Raw genomic sequence first — 20,835 nt, 5'->3', positions numbered from 1 at the left:
TAACGTGGCTGAAGTTTCTCAATTACCGTTGCCGAATCCTGTAGTTTACTTCCTTCTGTAGATGGAGATGTTTCCTAATGTCATCGTTGCACAGCCTATCTCTTTGTGTGATGCCTAGAACCCTCCTGAGACATTTGAGTCATCCCAAACACATTCAGCCGCTGTTCTGAGAAGTGTTTCATTGTCCAGGTTTCAGAGTAGTAAAGAAGGCAGCTCAAGACAAGTGTCTTATATACTTGGAATTTTGTTGTTGTTGAGAAATAATATGGTTCTACAGGTACCCAGAGAAAATCATAAGAATACTAGAAAATGCCTATAGGGATACCTTTGCACCAGTCAAAGTCTGTGAAGAACTAAGTGCTGAGTTTAAGACAATCATAGGAGAGTTGCAGGGATGCGTCCTCTCACCATCACTCTTTAATCTGTTCCTGGAATTAATAGCAACAGCCCTGGAGGACGAGGAGATAATAAGCCTGCAGATAGGTGGTGTACAAACCAATAGCTTGCGTTTCACCAACGATATAGCACTACTTGCTGAAAGTCCAAATTAGCTGCAACTGTGGTAAATAGAGTGGCAGAGTCAGTGAAAACCTTAGGAAAACCTTAGTGTGAAAGTAAACATCGAGAAGACTGAGATACAACACATGGGAAGAGTGCACAAGGATTTTAACATTGTGATAAAGAACCAGAACCTCGAGCCAACAGTCAGCTTTGTCTGTCTCAGAGGAAACCTCAGTACAAAGGAGGGAACTGTTTCAGACATTGAGAGGAGGATAGGGATAGCAAGGACTGCATTCCAGGCACCAGGAAAGGTTTGGTCAGCCAGAGACATAGTGACAACAATAAAATTGTAAACTCCCTATCTCAAGTTTATTGAGGAAACTCTTACTTTGAATTTTGTGGATTGTGTACGTTTGACTTTTCATATACTTTTTTTTTTTTTTTTTTTTTTTGGTTTTGGTTTTGGTTTTTCAAGACAGGGTTTCTCTGTAGCTTTGGAGCCTGTCCTGGAACTAGCTCTTGTAGATCAGGCTGGCCTTGAACTCACAGAGATCCTCCTGCCTCTGCCTCCCGAGTGCTGGGATTAAAGGCGTGTGCCACAACTGCCCAGCCATATACTTTGTTAATCATTAATCAATAAATAACCGTTGACTAGACCAATTGTGTATCATATCAGGATATATGATCTGCTTGTCTCCTGGTTTTAGTGAGATAAATGAACATACCTGTGTAGACCTAACAAAGGAGGGCATGTGTAATCAAAGAGTCCATAGGCCTTCTCAGTGGGCTTATTCAGTGTTGCTAAATACTGAAATTAGCTGAGCTGTCCTTCAGCAATAGAGTAAGTAAGTTGTATATGGTAGCCTTCCATACAGCAAAACAAAACCCAGAGCATTTTAACTGGTGGATACAGAAGCAGTTGTTCCTCAACAGAAGCCGTGTAGAGTGGAGTTTTAATAGAGAATATCCTGAAAGATTAAATTCTAAGTTAAAAAGTCAGCAAAACCCTTTAATCCCAGCACTTGGGAGGCAGAGGCAGGCGGATCTCTGTGAGTTCGAGACCTGCCTGGTCTACAAGAGCTAGTTCCAGGACAGGCTCCAAAACCACAGAGAAACCCTGTCTCGAAAAACCAAAAAAAGTCAGCAAAACTAATGTTTTATTTAATCCTTTTTCTCACAGATGGAAGTATGTTATCTACTCAGTTTTCAAGGCTCTTAGATGAATTTTTGTATCTTGTTCTGTTCATTCATTTTTGTGACTGCGTCATGTTACAATTACGGAAGTGTTTTTATTTCTGACTTTTAAGGGTTTTCCTATCTATGTTGCTTGTTGCTCTTTTATATTAACAGTAATCAAGTAGATTCAAGGGAAAAAGACAAAGGTATTTTCAGTCGTATTGCATTATATTAAGCCATTTGGGGAGAACCCTTATATTGTTGATAAATTTAAGCTTAATTTTGATATTGTAAATAAGATTGTCTTTTCTGGTTTTAATTTTAAAACAATTTTTTATAGCTGTTGTATTTATGGTCTGTTTTGTTTTTCTTTCTTTTTGTGCCTGGAAATCACTATGTAAACCAGGCTTGCCTGTAACTCACAGAAATCTGCCTGTTTCTGCCTCCTAAGTGCTGGGATTAAAGGTGTGCACCATCATGCCTGGCTCTAAAGGAACAAAGTGAAGATTAGGCTGGTTTTTGTTTGTTTTTCATTTTCTCTACAGACATTTATATATCAGATGTATCTCATATACCACAAAATTCACACGTTGTAAGTGTATATAATATAGTGGTTTGTGTTTTCCTCTGTGTGTGTGCATACATAGTGATTTTTAAAAAATGTTTTTCAAGACAGGGTTTCTCTATATAACAGCTCTGGCTGTCTTAGAACTTGCTCTGTAGACCAGGCTGGTCTGGAACTTACAGAGATCGGCCTGCCTCTGTCTCCTGAGTACTGGGACTAAAGGTGTGCACCACTGTTGGACTCTAGCGTCCAAACACCGAGGAGGAGTTGCCCCCAGAGACCACCTCACACACCACAGCCGATGCAAAAGCATGAGGATTTTATTAATTCTGTCATGACAGGGTCCCCCAGCATTCGGGAAGCCGAGGGACCCCAAATAGCTGGTATAGTCTACTTTTAAAGGGGCCACAGAAGCAAGGGGGGTTGTTCTTTGGCTATTTTGATTGGCTTATTCGAAAGGGCTATTACCAATAATTGACTGGAGAGCTGTTGCCAGATCAGGTGAGGTAAGAGGTCATTTTGACCCCGTTTCCTAGGGGACTGAACCAAAACATACGTATATGGGTAATTGTTCAGGAACTGAGTACATGCGAGTGTAGCTGTTAGGTCCTTGGTTCCCAGGGGAGGAGGGGAAGCACTATGGCACGGAGGCTGAGAGGATTCAGAATTGTCAAAATGGCGTCAGAATTGTCTTAAAGTCTTACACCACCACCCAGGCTGTATAGTGATTTCTTTTTTTAAAGCAGGTTTGTAACGTTTATTAGCTGGACTGAATTTACATTTTTATTTCTTTGGTTTGATTTTTACATATTTAACTTGATTTAAAAATATGTATCATACTATGGACCTAGCATTTAGTTGTGGAAGATTTGTGTCATTCCAGAAAGTTCCCTTGCTTTTTAAAAAAATGAGATTATTTTTCATGTGTGTAGGTATTTTATCTGCAAGTATGTATATATGTGTACCGCATGTGTACTTGCTGCTGATGGAGGTCAAAGAGGGTATTGGATCCCCTGGGACTGGGTATGAATGGTTGTGAGCTATCAATCATGTGGGTGATGGAAAACTGAACCTAGGTCCTCTGGGTCCTCTGCAAGAGCAACAAGTATTTTTTTTTTTTCCGAGACAGGGTTTCTCTGTGGTTTTGGAGCCTGTCCTGGAACTAGTTCTTGTAGACCAGGCTGGTCTCGAACTCACAGAGATCCGCCTGCCTCTGCCTCCTGAGTGCTGGGATTAAAGGCGTGTGCCACCACCGCCCGGCGAGCAACAAGTATTCTTAATTACTGAGCCATCTCTCCAGCCCCAACCCCATGTCCTTTTATAGTGACTTTTATGTTGAGGGTATGTAAAGTGTGTATTTATGCATACATTTTTATGTGTATGAGCATATGTGCATGTCTTATAACTATATAAACATTTAAAGAAATACCCATGAATTCCTGTTTCATTGCTAATTTTTTTGTTGTTGTTGTTATTTTGAGAGAAGGTCTTACACAGTAGCCTGGGCTGGCCTGGAACTCTGTGTGTAGTCCAGGATATCCGCAAACTAACCAAATCTCCTACCTTAGTCTCCAGAATGCTTGATTACTGGTGTCAGCCACTATGTCTGGTCTTATTGCCTGTTTTTAATATGGATGAATAATGCTAGAAAGTTTTTGATGTTTGTATGCCTAAATGAACAGACTCAAGCTATCTGTCTAGACATAATGGAGCAGAAGTATAGAAGTCTCCGTACATTAAAATAGGGGTGTTACATTACAGTAGTTTTATTTTTAATTAATTAATTAATTTTTTGGAGTAAGAAAAGATGGCATTCATTCTAAATGTGTTGTTCCATGTTAGAGGATGGCCTTCCCAGTAGATTTGCTGGATAACTGCACACATGAGGAACTGGAAAATTCTGCTGAGGACTATCTCTCCAGCTTAAGGTGTGCAGACCCTGAAAATCCAGAGTGGTTTTCTATTCTCAATATTACGGTAAGGCATTCTGCAATGATTTTTTTTAAAAAAAAAAAACAACTACCCTTTCAGTGCAGTTTATGTACAAAACCATTATCTTTTTAAAAAATATTAGTGTAAAAAAGTCATTCAATTTTGAAATATTTACCAGAAATTTACCAGTAAAATGTGCTAATAGTGATTAATCAATATTAACAAATTGAGTGGCAGATCAGGGTTTTTGGTGTGTGTAAAGTACGTGCATGTGCGTGCAAACAGAGGCCAAAAGACTACTGCTTTATACTTTATTCCCTTGAGACAGGGTTTTTGACCAAACCTGAAGCTTGCCATTTCAATTAGACTTGCTAGCCAGTGAGCTTTTTCAGGATCCTTCTGTGCCCCATCCACCTCCGTGCCGGACACAAGGGGAATGGTATGTGGTTACTAGGTGAGCGAGCTCAGGTGCTCTTGCTGAGGGAGCGAGTGCTTTTCCCACTGAGCCGCCTCCCAGCCTGTCTGTCAAGATACACACAGGTGATTACTTGGGGTTTGTTTTTTTGCCTTTAGTTTTAAAGGTAAGGCACTCACCGCTTTTGTTAGGACAAGACACTGTCAAAGTAGTATCACTTAAATTTATTTTAGATTTGGAATTTTGAATTTAGAACTTCCTTTTAATAAAAAAAAAACAGTAAGGCTCAAAATTACATTTTTGTATCATGAATCTTTTCTTACCTTTGAAAATTTTGTGATTTTGATCAAGAAGATGTGTTATTTTGAGACTTGGAGTCATTTAAATTCCACTACGAACTGAAATGACTAGATTTTTTAATATCTCTAGGTCTCAGAACTTGCTTCTGGGAGTATTTAAGATCTAAATTTTTTTATTGTATGGGGAGGCATGTGTGGAATTAGAGGGCAGGTTTTAGTTCTTTTTTCCTACCATGTGGGACTTGGTGATGAAACATAGAAGCAAGTTCCTTTACCCCCTGAGCCATCTCACTTGCCCTCATGTAAAGAATTTCTAACAATTTCTCCAGCACAAGCATTTTTGTTTGTTATTAGAGACAGTGTTTCTCTGTGTAATAGCCCTAGCTGTCCTGGAACTAGATCTTGTAGACCAGGCTGGCCTTGAAGTCACAGAGATCCCCCTGCCTCTGCCTCCTGAGTGGAGTGCTGCCTCTGCCTCCTGAGTGGAGTGCTGGGGTTAAAGGTGTGTACCACCACCGCCCAGCTGGCACCAGTATTTTTCATTCTTTAAATTGACTGACTCTGGAAAAGTAATGCTAGGTCAGTGGAAACAGAGCTTTGTTCAAGTATTGTACGTATCTCGCTGAAGCATCAGTCTACTTAACTGATCCTTTTACTAGGAAATGAAGTATGTCCCTCTCATGAAATCTGGTGATAATAAACTGTAGTTGGTTTTCAGTGACATTTGCTTCTCCTCAGGAGCATGGCTGGCCTCTAGGAATGTTTATAGAAGCAAATTTTTATTTTTCCACAAGAAAATTTTTGCAGAAGAGAAGCCTCTCTTTTACTGTTGCTTGTTTGTTTTTGTTCTCTTTAGGAGAGACTAGGGATGTTATCTTGTGTGCAGTGAAGCTGTGTTATAGAATACACTTGAGAAAAGCTTAAGTTCTGGCGAGTCCTTTGGTATTTTTGTCATGTATTTTTATTAAATTCTCCACTAATCTTGAACCATCTTTTATTTCAGATTCCTATTAGCCTGTCAAATGTGGGCTTTGTGCCTCTTTATGGTGGCAATCAGGCCCAGAAAATTCTTGCTCTCTTTGCACCTGAGGATTCACTCACAGGTCTCTTCTTTGCTTCATTTTTATAAATTGAGGATCTTGAATTCAAACTGTTAGGAATTTACTGAGAAACTACATAAAATAATTTGTTGTAAAATTTTTTTTTCCAAATTTTAGTTTTAGAAAAGTGCAGTTCTTAATTGCTTGTAGTTAAACATTTAATGAATGAAGTAAAATAAAAGTAAGTGTAAATTATGAGTTCAGGATCTGGGAGGAGAGGGCGTAGCTGAGTAGTAGAGAGAGCACTTACCTGGATTTGAGGGGTATTGGTTCTGATTCTCAATATGGCAGAAAAGGAAAGCAAGCAAGAATAGGTGTATTTCAGGTGTGTATGTAATCCTTAGTAAGTAGCAGTATTGTCTTGTTGACCCTTTAGACTTAAGTGTTCATGGTCATTTTTCTGTTTTAGCTGTGGCACTTTACCTTGTTGACCAGTGGTGGGCCATTGATGATATTGTGAGAACATCTGCACCTTCGAGAGAGGGGCTAAAGCAGGTAATCAGTTCATGTCCTTCAGTGAGTCCTATAAAGTGATGGTCTTAAAAGTTGTTGACATTTTCATATAACCCAGTAACACTGAACTGGGGTTTCTTATGGTAAAACGGGGACCTCGTTTATACGACCCTGCCTTTTCTGAGAAGTGGGTGAGAATGAGCCCCTGGGTTAGCTACTGAGGCTGCCTGCCTGGCCTTGCTCTCCTGAAGCTTCTGACCCTCTGTTCGGGGGAGGGGAGCCTAGGGTTTGTGTGGTTGCAGTTGAAGCACTCCATTTGGAAGGACTAAGGCCGTCAGATTTGATATCTCACATAGGCTGTGTTGTAGTTCCTGATATCATTTCTTACTCTGAGTTTGGAACGCTGAGAGACACATCCAACTCAAAGGAAAGGAATTTTAGGAAAGAAATATATAAGGGTTCATCCTTCTGTATATTCTATTTATTCATAAAAAGAAGTTTTAGGAGAGTAATATACCAAACATTATTTCTTCTGGAAATTGTATTTATACTTGAATATGCCTTTAGATTGCAGAGTAAGAAGTCCATCCCACGGAAACTGGGAGAATGCAGTCTGGATGTCTGCCAGTCTTTGCAGTACAGCCTAGTCTTGAACTACTCTAGACGAAGAAGGGATTTTAAGCATGTATGAAGTCATAAAATAGGTGTAGGGAGCCATGCAAGAGTGTAACTTGTCAGCTCTGACAGTGAAAGTGTACATAAAGAAAGTAAATATCCTATGGAATTGAAATATAACTGAGGTATGGCAGACATCCACAGGAGGGCTAAAGGATAGAGAAGGACAGGATAAGTAGATGTCTCTTCCTCTCCTACTCAGGGGAAGAAACTAAAGCCTCCGTGTGTGGACTGGGAAAGGAGGATGACGTAAGACTGACGACACCTTCAGCTCAGTGTCCGTCCATCTGACAGTGTCACCTCTGAAGTGAGAAGTCAGTAGGGGTAGGGCAGGAAGACAAGGTGGTCTATCAGATTCTGGCTAGTAAGGAAAAATGGTAAATTCTCAGGAGGGAATAGCTTGTTTATAAACATGATCTTGAGCAAGGGACATTATTGTTACAGACCTTTTCCTCTGTTTTATTTGTTGGGGTAAAATTAAATAGATATGATAAAGATTACAGCCCTGTGTCTCAAAGTTAGGTTTAGTTATATAGGCAGAGGTCCCCAGGCTCATGCTACAAGACTTTCCCCCCTTTTTTGTCCTGATCATCACACTACCAGTTCATGGATGGCATACTTATCATTTTCAGTGTGCTGAATGAAGGAACTAATCTGTGAAAAGCAGAATCCAGAAACAAAGATGGAACCTGGGTACATTAGCCATTTTTCTGTGATAAAATACCCTGACCAAGGCAGTTTACAGAAGGAAGAGTTTATTTGGGCTTACAGGTCCAAAAGAAATAAGAGTCCATCATGACAGGGATGCATGACAACAAGCATGCATGGTGCTGGGGGAGGAGACTGAGAAATCACACCCTGAACTGCAGGCAGCAAAGCGGAGAGCAACTGGGAGTAGGGCAAGGCTACATTATCTCAAAGTCCATCACTAGTGATGTCCTTTCCCAGCAAGGCTGCACCACGTAAATTCCCCAAGCAGCTCCAACAACTGGGATCCAAGTGTTTAAATACCTGAGCCTATAGGGATATTTCCCATTCAAAGCACCACACTGAGGATGTATGTCAGTTGGTAGAAGGCTTGTCTAGTATACGTGAAGCTCTGGGTTTGATCCCAGCATTGCATAAACTGGGTGTGGTGCCATGACTATACATCCCAGGACCTGGGAGGTGGAACACAGGAGGATTAGGAATTCAAGTAAGTTCAGGATCACCCTTGACTTCATTGAGACAGTCTCCAAAAAATAAGTAGGGACAAATAAATTTAAATAGGAATATATGTAAGGTAATATGTATGTGTGTGTATTTCAGAAAGATTAGTTGTGCATGTACACACTATCCTCTAAAACAGCATGCGTGAGAAAAATTTGGCTTTAAATAAATAGAAGTAAAATGAAGCTAAGAAGCGTGGATAGCAAGTTCACATTAATTTCAGAATATCCTCCATGCACAACACTGTATAACACTGTATGCCAAGTGTGCACACAGATACTAGAGGATCTGAGGCACTCCTAAGGGAGAGGACCCGGATTCCAAAGTAACTCTCAACTGGTCTATTCTCTTTCTTCAGTATTTAAGGTTGTATTGGTATAAAATTCAGAAGAATGTCATAGCTATCTTCAAATGATGGTACTCTGTGTACCTGCATATTATCAAAGAACAGCCATTGGAAAGTAGATTTCAGCTCAGTGTGGAGAGTTTTAAATTGGTTACTTCTACATAAGGAAGTGGCCTGTCATTTAGAGATTGACTGTTCCGTCATATTGTTTGGCTTGGAGAACCCCTGCCAGGGGTATTTATTTTTGAAGTGTGTGCATGCAGCAATAGTTTCTTTTTCTGCACAAATGGTCAGGACAAAGTTGTTTTCCTTTAAGGTAATGACTAAGAGAATCTGGGTTGCGATCTGTTTGGGGGTCAAATGACCCTTTCACAGGAGCTGTATGTTGGAAGTTTATATTATGATTCATAACTAATAAAATTACAGTAATGAAGTAGTAATGAAATAATTTTTTAATTGGGAGTCACCACAACACGAGGAACTGTGTTAAAGGGTCACAGCATCACGAAGGCTGAGAACCGCTGTTTAAGGGGACTTGGAAGAAAATAGACTTTATAAACAGAAGTCTTGTTTTTGCATTAGAAATGTCTGTGGGAAAGCTGACTTTAATAACAGAAGGCTGGGGTAACCGTGCAGTGCCTGTGATGGTGTGGCTCTGAGTGAGAGCTGGGCCTCTGTTTTCATGCTGGGCCCCAAGTGTGTCTCCCTAGACTTCCCTGCTGTCACCGTATTTGCTCATCTGCTCTAGCAAAGGGGTGTGTGGGTGGGAAGGCTGGGTGTCCTTATAGCAAGGATAGGGCTATCTAAGGAACATTTTGCCTGAAAAAGGAAAGATGCCTTTCTCAAGGGCATAGTTAGGACTGCCTTCTTGAAATGTAATTGTTCTGCAACTCTCTTGGGAATAGTATAGGCTTTTAAAAATATTTATTTTAGCCGGGTGGTGGTGGCGCACGCCTTTAATCCCAGCACTTGGGAGGCAGAGGCAGGCGGATCTCTGTGAGTTCGAGACCAGCCTGGTCTACAAGAGCTACTTCCAGGACAGGCTCCAAAACCACAGAGAAACCCTGTCTCGAAAAACAAAACAAACAAAAAAAATATTTTAGTAGAGGGGCAGGAACTGGGTTAAATAGGATTGAAGCAGAGTATGTAGTGGGGTACAGTAGTTAGGGCCACAGACACCCCTTGGATCTGGGCAGCTAGAATCATGAAGACACTGCACTGAGATGCTAGACAGTGTGTGCCTTGGGCCCTGATTTGCCCGTTTTAGAATTTGCTACAAGACAGTATCTGTACGTAAAATGTGTTTGTGGGAATAGACTGTTCTTGTTAGTGATTAGCCTTGATTCTATGATAATAGAATGTTTATGATAATAGAATGTTTCAAATTGTGTTGACTGTCCTGGAAGTGCTCTGATGACATAGATGTGGGAGCTGGGAACAAGGTGACTGGTGTCTCCTAATAGCTGCATATTGTAACTCTGTGCCTGCTGTCTGACTCTCTTTGTAGGTGAGCACTCTCGGAGAAAGAGTGGTTCTGTATGTTCTCAACCGAGTTATTTATAGAAAGCAGGAAATGGAGAGAAATGAGATCCCATTCCTGTGCCATAGCAGCACTGACTATGCTAAGATTCTGTGGAAGAAAGGAGAGGCTGTTGGGTTTTACTCAGTTAAGCCTACAGGTGAGTTTTACAAGTTCCTTAAACTGTGTTACAGAAATCTCCATTTTGGTTCCCAACTGTGTCGGTGTCTTAACCGCTGGAGTGCAAGTTGAGATGCTTGCACTTAGGATTTCTTCTGAGTGTCAGTTCTCCTGTCCACGGGAGAGCAGACTAGACCTTAGACCCAGATTAGAGAAGGTTGTCATTTCACCATGATCTTTATAGCCATGTGTTTGTTTAAAGGTTGCTATTTTGATTTCTGCTGCTGTTCCTATTACTTATTAAACCTGCTTGCTGCTTGGCCTACGTACATTGCCATTTCTATTTAGAATGCTTAAATACAGATTTGGTTTTTCAGTTTTTTGTTTTTTGTTTTTATTTTGAGGAGCGGTCTTATTCCTATTCTGTAGCTCAGTGACTCTGACTATGCTCTTCATCATTTGGTGTGTCTGGGGCTCCCTTCTCTTCTGGGATCTGGCCTTTGCTCTTGCTATTCTGGTAGTCAGCTCCATTTTATATCCTAGAGCTGTGAGGTGCTGCAGCTAATTTCAGCCTTCTCTTTCTTTTAAGATCCATCTTCCTCTGCTGGCTAGTAGTGGAATTAAGGATGTGTATGCCAGCCTTTAGATCAGGAAGTAACTTTTTTATTTCAAGGGAGTACTTTTTCTTTAAAGGAAACTGAAGCAAAACTGAAATTATTTTTGAGAAATTGTCCCAAAGAAAACCTAAAACACTCTTGCCTTCTTTCTTGCTTTCTTTTTTATTTTTGGTTTTGGTTTTTCCGAGACAGGATTTCTCTGTAGTTTTGGAGCCTTTCCTGGAACTAGCTCTTGTAGACCAGGCTGGCCTGGAACTTACAGAGATCCGCCTGCCTCTGTCTCCCAAGTGCTGGGATTAAAGGCGTGTGCCACCAACGCCTAGCTCTTTCTCACTTTCTTTTCCCTCTTCACATATACAGTAGGCAAATGATACGCCTGTAGCTATAAGATAAAATCTTTTAAAAAATATTTCTGTGTGCATGCGCGTGTATGAAAGTCAGACAGTTGTGGGAATCAGTTCTCATCTTTCACCATGTGGGTCTTAGGGATACACTCAAGTTGGCAGCAAGCACCTTTACTTTCTGGGCCACCTCAAAACAGCCAAAATCTAGTGAATGAGACAAAATAAACCCTACCAAGACAAAACAAAAAGTTGTAGTCAGTAGACACCTAATCATTCATGGTAATGAATGATGCATTTAATGTATTGGCAAGAGTAGTTGATGAAGACTAGGCACTTAATTCTGCCTAGAAGAAGTGCCACTAAGAGAAATATTTGAAAGTGTCCCTGGAGGGTCAGTAGGGTCATCAGCTGTAGAGATGCAGGGAAGGGAGAAGACCATGCTAGTAATCACATGCATGGGATCTAAGTGTGTAAAGGAGAGTTGCAAATGTGCAGGGCGTGTTAAAATAAGCAGCTTGACTTGTGGGACTAAAACATTGGAAAGAATAAAGAGAAGAATCTTACTACAGAACAAAGCACCAAAAAGTTGGCGGGGTGAAGGTGAAGATTACATTGGGTAGTGTCATAAAGGCCATGTTAAGACAGGTGACATTTTATTGTCCACAGCACATTAGGGACATGGTTTTTATAGCACCTGATTGGTAAGTAGGAAAGTTATCTTTTAAAGTCAAAAAGTCCTTAATAGATCTTTGGTAGTTCAGATGAGAGAAGGGCCCAGTGAGGACTATAGTGGTAGAGACCAAGAAGAAAACAGAATGGAGGTTTCCAGTACAGAGGGCAGTGAACTCACATTGCTGGAGATGGGGTGTGAGTTTCTGCTATCTGAAGATGAGTAGTAATTCTTTTGTAAGTCAGTAAAATTTAGTCTGGCTTTTTAGACAGTGTCAAGTAATTTGAAATACCCTCTGGATGACTGTGAGAAGTATTACTCAAGCCAAAACTAGACCCTTACTAAGTTTTTCTGGGTTGGTTTCTTTAGAATAGCTAATACTTAACTGACTTAAAAAGCATAAAAAATGAACACCCAATTTGTTTGGCATTCATATCATACAGTGTGGGAAAGCTATTCCCACACAGACCCTTTTATGAGATGCTAACTGTGGTTTTAGGGTGGTGAAGGAATACCTTCCTGGAGGACGAAGAAGGGGTTCCTGAGAAGAGGAAGCTGCTCATTGTGTTAGAATAGGTCTGTCATTTCTGTGCTTAGATCTTGAAATCGTTGTTGGCGTGCTTTTATTCATGTTATTGTTAGGAGCCATGCAAATGAGGAAAAGGGGAGGAAAGAGTAGGGAGAAAGAATAAGAGGGACAAATTGAAATAATAAAAACGTAAGCTCCATCCTTGAAGAACTTAGATTTTAGAGGAAGAGACGAGAAAGAACAGCTGAGAGAGAGTTTGGGAAGGGCTGTTTTATTTGTTTATTTTACTTTTTTTTTTAATTTTTATTTTACATTCCATCCACAGTTCTCCCCTCCCCCACCCCCACTCCCCGGGAGGTGCTGTTTTAAATAGAAAGGTTAGGAGAAGCTTTTCTGAATGAACTGATGGAGGAACAGGAAGTGTGAAGTGTGTGAAGAGACTCAGGCGGAAGCTGAAAATGGAGACACAGATTTGAATGCTTCAGAAATTGCAGATGGCCACCATACCTGGTTTATAGAAAGGGAGTGACAGAATTTGGAGAGCATAGAGGTTGTATCTTAAAAGGTCTCTAGACCAAAGAAAGAGTTAATTCTGCCCTATGGTGAAGGGAAGCAGTGAAGAGATTTCAGGATGGCACAGCACCAGACAGCTCTGTGGGAATCCAGGTGCCCAGAGTGGGCAGGTGTTCTCTTTAGTCTGGAGAGTCACCTACAACAATCATGCTTTTTTTTTTTAAAATTATTTATTTATTTACTATGTATGTAATATTCTGTCTGCATGTATGCCTGAAGGCCAGAAGAGGACACCAGACCTCATTACAGATGGTTTGAGCCACCATGTGGTTGCTGGGAATTGAACTCAGGACCTTTGGAAGAGCAGGCAATGCTCTTAACCGCTGAGCCATCTCTCCAGCCCCAACAATCATGCTTTTTGTATAAGTGTTTTGCTTGCATGTATGTATGTTTACCATGTATATGCTTGGTACGCACACAGGTCAGAAGAGGGAGTCAGATCCAACGGAACTAGAGTTCTGAATGGTTATGAACCACCATGTGGATGCTGCGAACTGAACCCAGCTTCCTTGCAGGAACCACTGGTCTATCTCTGTAGCCCCATAGATTTTGTTTTGAATGAGTGCATTTATTAAATACATAGCAAACTGCAGTAAGAATAGATAATAGTAAGTTGTAGATAGGTCACAAAACATTAAATAAGGTACTTAAAATATCCAGTAGAAATCAATTGAGGTTGGTTGGTAGGTAGAGTGTATCTTTACAGAGTGTCCCATGTCATCCCCCACCCCCTTTGAGGCTTCCAAGTAAAAGAACAAATAATAGGTAATGTCATTAAATCCATCAGAAACCCAGTGGGGAAGCCTCATTAAGGCAGCCAGCTGGAGTTCCTGATCAAGAGTCACTGGCAGAACAGTCTCCCCAGTAAGGCTTCCAGCAGACAGTGATGACATCATCAAAGCTAGTGCTCATAATAACCAGCTGAGACCAACTGGGGAAGTTGAGACAGTCAGCTGGAATTCCCTATTGAGATTTCTCTCCAGGGATGTGCTTCTCATAGCTGAACTTCCAACTTCTCTTTCACTTTTAAATCATGGGATAAACAATAGTAACATCTGTTGGAAATAGTTTACTTTTTTTTTTTTTAGCCATATTTAAGAACATAATGTTTTTACCCTTGGACTATTTTGTTCTCTTCCTTCCCTGTCACAAAGTGCAAAGTGTCTTCCTTTTTGTTCTGTTTTTTGGTTTTTCGAGACAGGGTTTCTCTGTGGTTTTGGAGCCTGTCCTGGAACTAGCTCTGTAGACCAGGCTGGTCTCGAACTCATAGAGATCCGCCTGCCTCTGCCTCCCGAGTGCTGGGATTAAAGGCGTGCGCCACCATCGCCTGGCCTTTTTGTTCTGTTTTGTTTTTCTGTTGGTTTGTGTGTTTGTTTGAGGACAGGGCACATCTCCAGACAAGGGCCCTAGAGGACTCTTTGTGACAGACTTGTTTAGGTGTGAAGTGGGAAGGGACTGGGGACATCTCTACCCAGAGCCAGCTTCTAAGTGAGCAGAAACAGCTCATGACAGCTTACCAGTAGAATGCATGTGAGCAGAGTTGACAGTTTAGTGAAGAGGCTGCTTTGGAAGGTCTGCTAAGCAATGCTGCACCCTGGGCAAAGGCCCCAGGTATTGTTACTGCTTCAGGATTTCTGATTGTTACCGTGGACTGTGTAGAAAGACCAGGGTGAGTAACTGGACCCAAGGGGGGTGAGACTTACTGAGAAAGTGAGAAAATGGGTAAACTTGAAGGAATGTATTTTTAGACTGTCCTGACAGAATTTTGTTATAAGTGGTATACATCAAATGCCTAAATCGCTATTTGTATTTTAAACAACATTTTTGTGTATTTGCATACCACATAATTTACCTGTTTCAGATATATCATATTCACCATTTTTAGATAATTTTTATTACTGCAAAAGACAGAACTGTGTACAATAGGAGTCACTCCCATTTCCAGGCATTGGCAACTAGATCATACATCATGTGACTGGCGTCTAGCTTTTTTCTTTCTTTCTTTTTTTTTTTTTTTTGGCTTAACAGTTTGTTTCCTAGTCTCATATATATTGTAGTGTGTATTAATGTATTAATACTTCTTTTAAAAACGTATTTATTGCTGGGCGGTAGTGGCGCACACCTTTAATCCCAGCACTTAAGAGGCAGAGGGATCTCTGTGAATTCGAGGCCAGCCTGGTCTACAAGAGCTAGTTCCAGGACAGGAACCAAAAAGCTACAGAGAAACCCTGTCTCGAAAATCAAAAAAAAAAAAAAAAAAAAAAACCCCAAAAAACCAAGCGTATTTATTCATTGTGTCTGTATTATTGTTTTGTTTGCACATCATGTGTATGTCTTGTGTTCTCAGAAGAGGAAGGCACTGGAACCCCAGAACTGGAGTTGTGGATGGTTGTTAGTTGTCATGTTGGTGCGGGAACCAAATGCGGGTTCTCTGCTGAGCCATCTCTCCAGCTCCAACGCTTCATTTTTTTATGACCAAATAACATTTTCTTGTATAGTGTTGTTCTAGTCTGGCTTGCTGGTTGCTGTGACCACATACTTGAGCAAAAGCACCTGAAGGGAGATTTGTTTTTGGCTCATGGTTTTAGCAGTTTCGGTCCATGGTAGAGCAGGGAGAAGGTTAAGGTTATGTTTAAAGATAGCAGTAGTGTTTTGTACATATAGTCATAGTCAAGTATGTATATCATAAAATGGAATGAGCTGTTTGTTCTATATTACTTAACCACTGGCAAATATAAAATAAGAATTATTTTTACTATCATCACATGAATACAATTAGAGTGTATGACAAAAGTTATAATACACTTTATATTATAGAATATGCAGTTCTTTGATGTATTTTTTAACATAAGGGAAAAAACTATTCCTAAACATTAGGTCATTTACTAAATGTACATGTAGTTTAATGTGTAAAATTCTTTGGTTTCTCTTACTACTGCAGGAAGCTTATGTGCCTCATTTCTTACTCAGAGTTACCAACTGCCAGTTCTTGATACAATGTTTATAAGAAAGAAATACAGAGGAAAAGATTTGGGGCTTAGTATGCTGGAGGACTTTGTTGATTCCTTTACAGAAGAAGCCCTTGGCTTGCGGTACCCGCTGTCTTCTCTCATGTACACAGGTGAGTGGACCGAGCTGAAACTTGTCACCTAAAATTTGTTTCTCCAGACAATTAGATTAGAACTTTTTGCTTTCTAGGGCTTAACTTTCTAATGTAATTTTATTCTGTGGTATCTAGTTGTAACATGACACATAATAACCTTTTTAAGGTTTGAAATCAGGGTTCTATTGTGTAGACATTGGCCTTGAAATGGTGATTTTCCTGCCTTGACCTCTGAGTTCTGGAATTCTGGGCCAAGAAAGGTGTAACATTTTCTGCAAGACTTTTTTCTCCAAAACTTGTTTATTTTCAGGTGAAAAGTTTTTGTGCCTTTCTTACTACACTTACTGTATTTTTCAGATTTCCCTCCATTTTTAAAGCCTCTTGTAGGGGCTGGAGAGATGGCTCAGAGGTTAAGAGCACTGCCTGCTCTTCCAGAGGCATGGTGGCTCACCCCCATCTGTAAAGAGATCTGGCGCCCTCTTGAGGCATACATGCAGATACAGACAGAACACTGTATACATAACAAATAAATCTTTAAAAAAAAAAACCCAAAACCCTGTAGTTTTCATCTCTCTCAGGGTGGCCCTTTAGAGATAGGTGTCTTACTTAGGTTGCCTGTAGTTTTCATCTCTCTCAGGGTGGCCCTTTAGAGATAGGTGTCTTACTTAGGTTGTCTGCCACTCCCACCCCTACCCCCACTGATAACCAAAGCTCCTAATGGCCTCTCCTTTTCAGAGTTGATTACAAATAAACTCTATTTTGTGGTTCTCTGCAAATGCCATGGCAGCAGAGTAGCAATCCAGGGCAAGAAGGAAATCCAGTTTAGCATGACTTATTAACCAGTGTTGGTTCAAGCTTCCTGAGTCCGACACTGGTGGTTTATATTAAGCATATTTAAATTTTCTGGTGTAACACAAGCCCACGTCCACCATAAAGCTTAAGGCATGATTACATCAAAATTCTTTTCAAAGTACTTGTCACTTCTTGCATGAAGATGGTTCTATAGATAGGCTACATGTGTTACCTTAAGGGCCTAGGGTAGGGCCTAGTGTGGCAAGTGCTCTTAACAGTCATGGAGATAGTGCAAAGGTCACCCAGGCTATTAACCATTTCTGGCCCTGTAATGGGGGAGCCTGGGGGAGCCAGATATGGCTTGGCCGTACAGATAGCACAGAGGGTGCCTTGCCTGTTAACCACCTTAGTTTCCAGCCTTCTGGTCAGAAAACAGGTTATATATCTCTTCCTTTGAATAGATGACCCTGCATGTTCAACATTCCTGGTTTCCCTAGTGCTTATCTGTGAGAGCAAGGTCCTCTGTACCCCTACAGTTATCAGAGACAGGCCATCCTACTTGTGTATTTATTTACACTAACTCATAGTCTCTCTTACAATGGAATTCTTAAATCTAAGTATACACTATTTACTAGTCTTGAGTGTGGGATAGGTGTTGGAGAGAGGCTTTTCATAAGGTTCTGACCTCCCACCTCTACTTCTCTTTAACAAACCATCTTTTAGAATGCATGCGTGCGTGCATACCTGTATGCTTGAGTGCTTTCGTGCATGTGTGCCTGTCTGTTTGCCAGCCAGGCCACATGTGTGCTAGTGCCTGTGGATGCCAGAAATTACATTGGATCTCCTAGAGCAGGAGATATAGGCAAGTTGTAAGCCACCCAACATGGCTGCTGGGATCTAAACTCAGGTCCACTGGAAGAGTAGCAAGTTGTTTATTTGTTTGATTGTTTGTTTGTTTATTTTTGTTTTTTGATAGTGGAACCATCTCCCTAGCCCCTCTTTTCAAGTTTTGTATCAGTATTATATGCTATCTATGGGAAGTTTTCATCCTTTTTGGTTAAACTTATTCCTAGGTATTTTAAGGCTCTTGTAAATGAGATTGTTTTCCTGATTTCTATTTCTAATAATATTTCTATTTCTAATAATGGGTCTGGGGACATGGCTCATTGAGTAAGAATACTTGCTTGAAAGGCAAAAGAACATGAATTCAGATTCCCAGCACCCATTGGAAAAGTTGGGCATAGCCATAAGTGCCTGTAACCCTAGCATTTGAGGGTTGAAGGTGGATGGGTTATTTTGAGTTTGCTGGCCATCCAACTTTACCAAAACTGTGAGCTTTGGGTTCAGTCAAAGTCGAGCCATGTGAGTCAGGGTCAGCAATGGAAATGTGCAAGGGCCGAGAGTGTACAGAAAAAATAGTGAGAAATCCCAGAACATCAGAGAGTGTTTGGAACTTGTGGTCAGCATCCCAAGAATAGACCACAAGGGGCAAAAAGGAAGGTAGACACTTGGGTTTCAGCTTAGAGAAGTGGCAGGTTTAGCAGTGAGTATTTGTGAGCAACTGCCACGAGAGAAGGCCTCCTGGGATGGATGAGGCCATTATCTCCAAATGCAGATAATTATCCTTCCCATCTCCTTAACACATCTTAGAGTAAATCAGTTTTCTTGAGGGGTGAACTCCTGCCCAAGTAATTGGCAAGCCCAGTGGATTAACTTTTTTTAAAACTATAATCCTTTTTCTTTTAATTAGTTAATTTCTTCCCAACCCAATCACAGTTTCCCCTCCCTCCCTCCTGTCTTCCCAGTCCCTCTCCCAGCCTTCCCTTCATCCACTCCCTCTACCTTCCTTCAGAAAAGTGCTGGCCTCCCGTGGATATCAGCCAGGCATGGCAAATAAAGTTATAGCAAGACTAGGCACTTCCTATCCTATTCAGGTTGGACAAGTCAACCCAGCAGGAGGAAAGCGTCCCAAGAACAGGCAATAGAGTTAGAGACAGCCCCCAATCCCTCTGCCAGGTTGTTCCACAAGAAGACCAAGCCACACAACTGTAACATATGTGCAGAGGGTACAGGTCAGTCCCATGCAAGTTCTCTGGTTAACAGTTCAGTCTGAGCCCACATGAGCCCAGGTCAGTTGACTCAGGTGTTTTCTCACGGTGCTTTTAGCCCCTCTGACTTCCATGATCCTTTTCTTCACTGGATTTCCAGAGGTCCACCCATTGTTTGGCTGTAGGTCTCTGCATCTGTTTCCATCAGTTGCTGGGTAAAGCTTTCTGATAACAGGTGGACTAGGCACCTAACTGAGCATAGCAGAATATCATTACTGATCATTTCATTCTTTTTTCCAGTCATGTTTGGGTGAACATCCTAGTTCTCTGGACCCTCCAGGTCTTGTCAGGGGTGGCTTCTGTCGCTGGACTAGTCATGTGTTGACCACTCCTGTCACTTTTGTGCCACCTTTGTCCCAGTCCCTCCACTGGAAGTCCTGCCTGCCTGCAGGAGATGGCTAGTTCGAGTTCCGTATCTCCATTGCTAGGAGTTTTAGCTAGGGGTCACCCTCGTAAGTTTCCGGGAGTTTCCCTTGCACTAGGTTTTAGCTTATCCCAAAGATGCCCCTGATTCCAGTTGTCTTCTTCAGTAGTCTCCCTCCATCCTTCCCCCACATGATACCACCTGTTCCTGTGACCGTCCTCCTGCTTAGCCTCCCCCTCCCCCACAACCTGTGATGTCTGTTCTACTTTCCCTTCACAGTGAGATTCACGTGTGCCCCCTTGAGCCCTCCTTGTTGCTTAGCTTCTTTGGTTTATCTTCAAGGTTTGTGTGTGTGTGTGTGTGTGTGTGTGTGTGTGTGTGTGTGTGTATGGGTGTGTGGCTGTACTATATAATTTTTCTTCTTTGGGATGTTGAGCAGATAGATCTCTGTGAATTCAAGGCCAGGCTGGACTACACAGTGAGTTACAGGACAGCCAGAGCTACATAGAGAGACCAAAATAGATATACAAACAAATAAACAAAATGTTGTATCTCCAATTATCTATGAATGAATGAATGAATGAATGACAGACAGACAGACAGACAGACAGACAGACAGACAGACAGAAAGAAAGAAAGAAAGAAAGAAAGAAAGAAAGAAAGAAAGAAAGAAAGAAATGTTATGTCTCCACGCAGGGCCAGAAGTAACACCAGGAGAAGTAGGTTTCCCTTAATGGGTCACAGTATTTCCCCAAACCTGCACTTTTTCATGGTAAATGGGAGTCCAGGTTGTGAGGGAAGGGTCCATCTTGATTGGCCTCCAAGCCTGCTAATTCCTGTCTAGCTACCTAACAGTCATCTTTGCCTTCCTCACTGCAGCATCTCAGGCAGTCAGTGGCTGACATAAAAATCTAAACAACTCTGAGCATTGATTTGGTGCTCTCATGACAGGTCACAATGCATAGATAGACACACTGAAACTATTATATATAGTTATCTTCAGTGTGTGTATATATAAAACGGCTTTGTATTTAAGATGGGAAAATACTAAAAAATCTGGAAAAAAATCAATAAACTTCTGTCTCAAGCATTTGGGGTAAGAGATACATGTATGGTGGATGCAGAACAGTCTTTGTGTGTGAGAGTTTCCTTGCATTGGATTTCGTCTTGCTCCAAGCCTGGGACATAGACTTATGGTTTGAGAGAAGGACTGGAAAATGCCCAATTAAAAGTCAGTCTGTGGATTCACACTAGGTATTTATAATTTGTTCATATGATAGAATAGTATCCTACTGCTCTTGTGTTTAGTATACAGATTAGACAAATTTAACAAAAATTTGGTTTTAATGAGAATTACATATAGGCTGAGCATGCCTCACCAAAATTCAAAATGCTCCCAAGTCTGAAACTTACTAAGCATATGTC

At 41.1% G+C, this 20,835-nt stretch overlaps 1 protein-coding gene across 2 annotated transcripts in view; it reads left to right on the top strand.

Annotated features, from left to right (window-relative positions):
* Fam169a (family with sequence similarity 169 member A) overlaps positions 1 to 20,835 on the top strand; it is a 57,884-nt gene that overhangs the window by 22,169 nt on the left and 14,880 nt on the right. For both annotated transcript variants that reach the window (XM_057789490.1, XM_057789489.1), the window contains exons 2-6: positions 4,085 to 4,219; positions 5,892 to 5,991; positions 6,398 to 6,483; positions 10,179 to 10,350; positions 15,985 to 16,164. In XM_057789490.1, coding sequence (XP_057645473.1) covers positions 4,088 to 4,219; positions 5,892 to 5,991; positions 6,398 to 6,483; positions 10,179 to 10,350; positions 15,985 to 16,164 — 670 coding nt within the window. In that variant the 5' untranslated portion in view covers positions 4,085 to 4,087. The remainder of the gene's footprint in view (positions 1 to 4,084; positions 4,220 to 5,891; positions 5,992 to 6,397; positions 6,484 to 10,178; positions 10,351 to 15,984; positions 16,165 to 20,835) is intronic.

The sequence above is a fragment of the Chionomys nivalis genome, chromosome 15 (genome assembly GCF_950005125.1).
Source record: "Chionomys nivalis chromosome 15, mChiNiv1.1, whole genome shotgun sequence".
Taxonomy (NCBI): Eukaryota; Metazoa; Chordata; class Mammalia; order Rodentia; family Cricetidae; genus Chionomys; species Chionomys nivalis.
The sequence above is the reverse complement of the archived record's forward strand: the minus strand, read 5'-3'. Positions and strand labels throughout refer to the sequence as shown.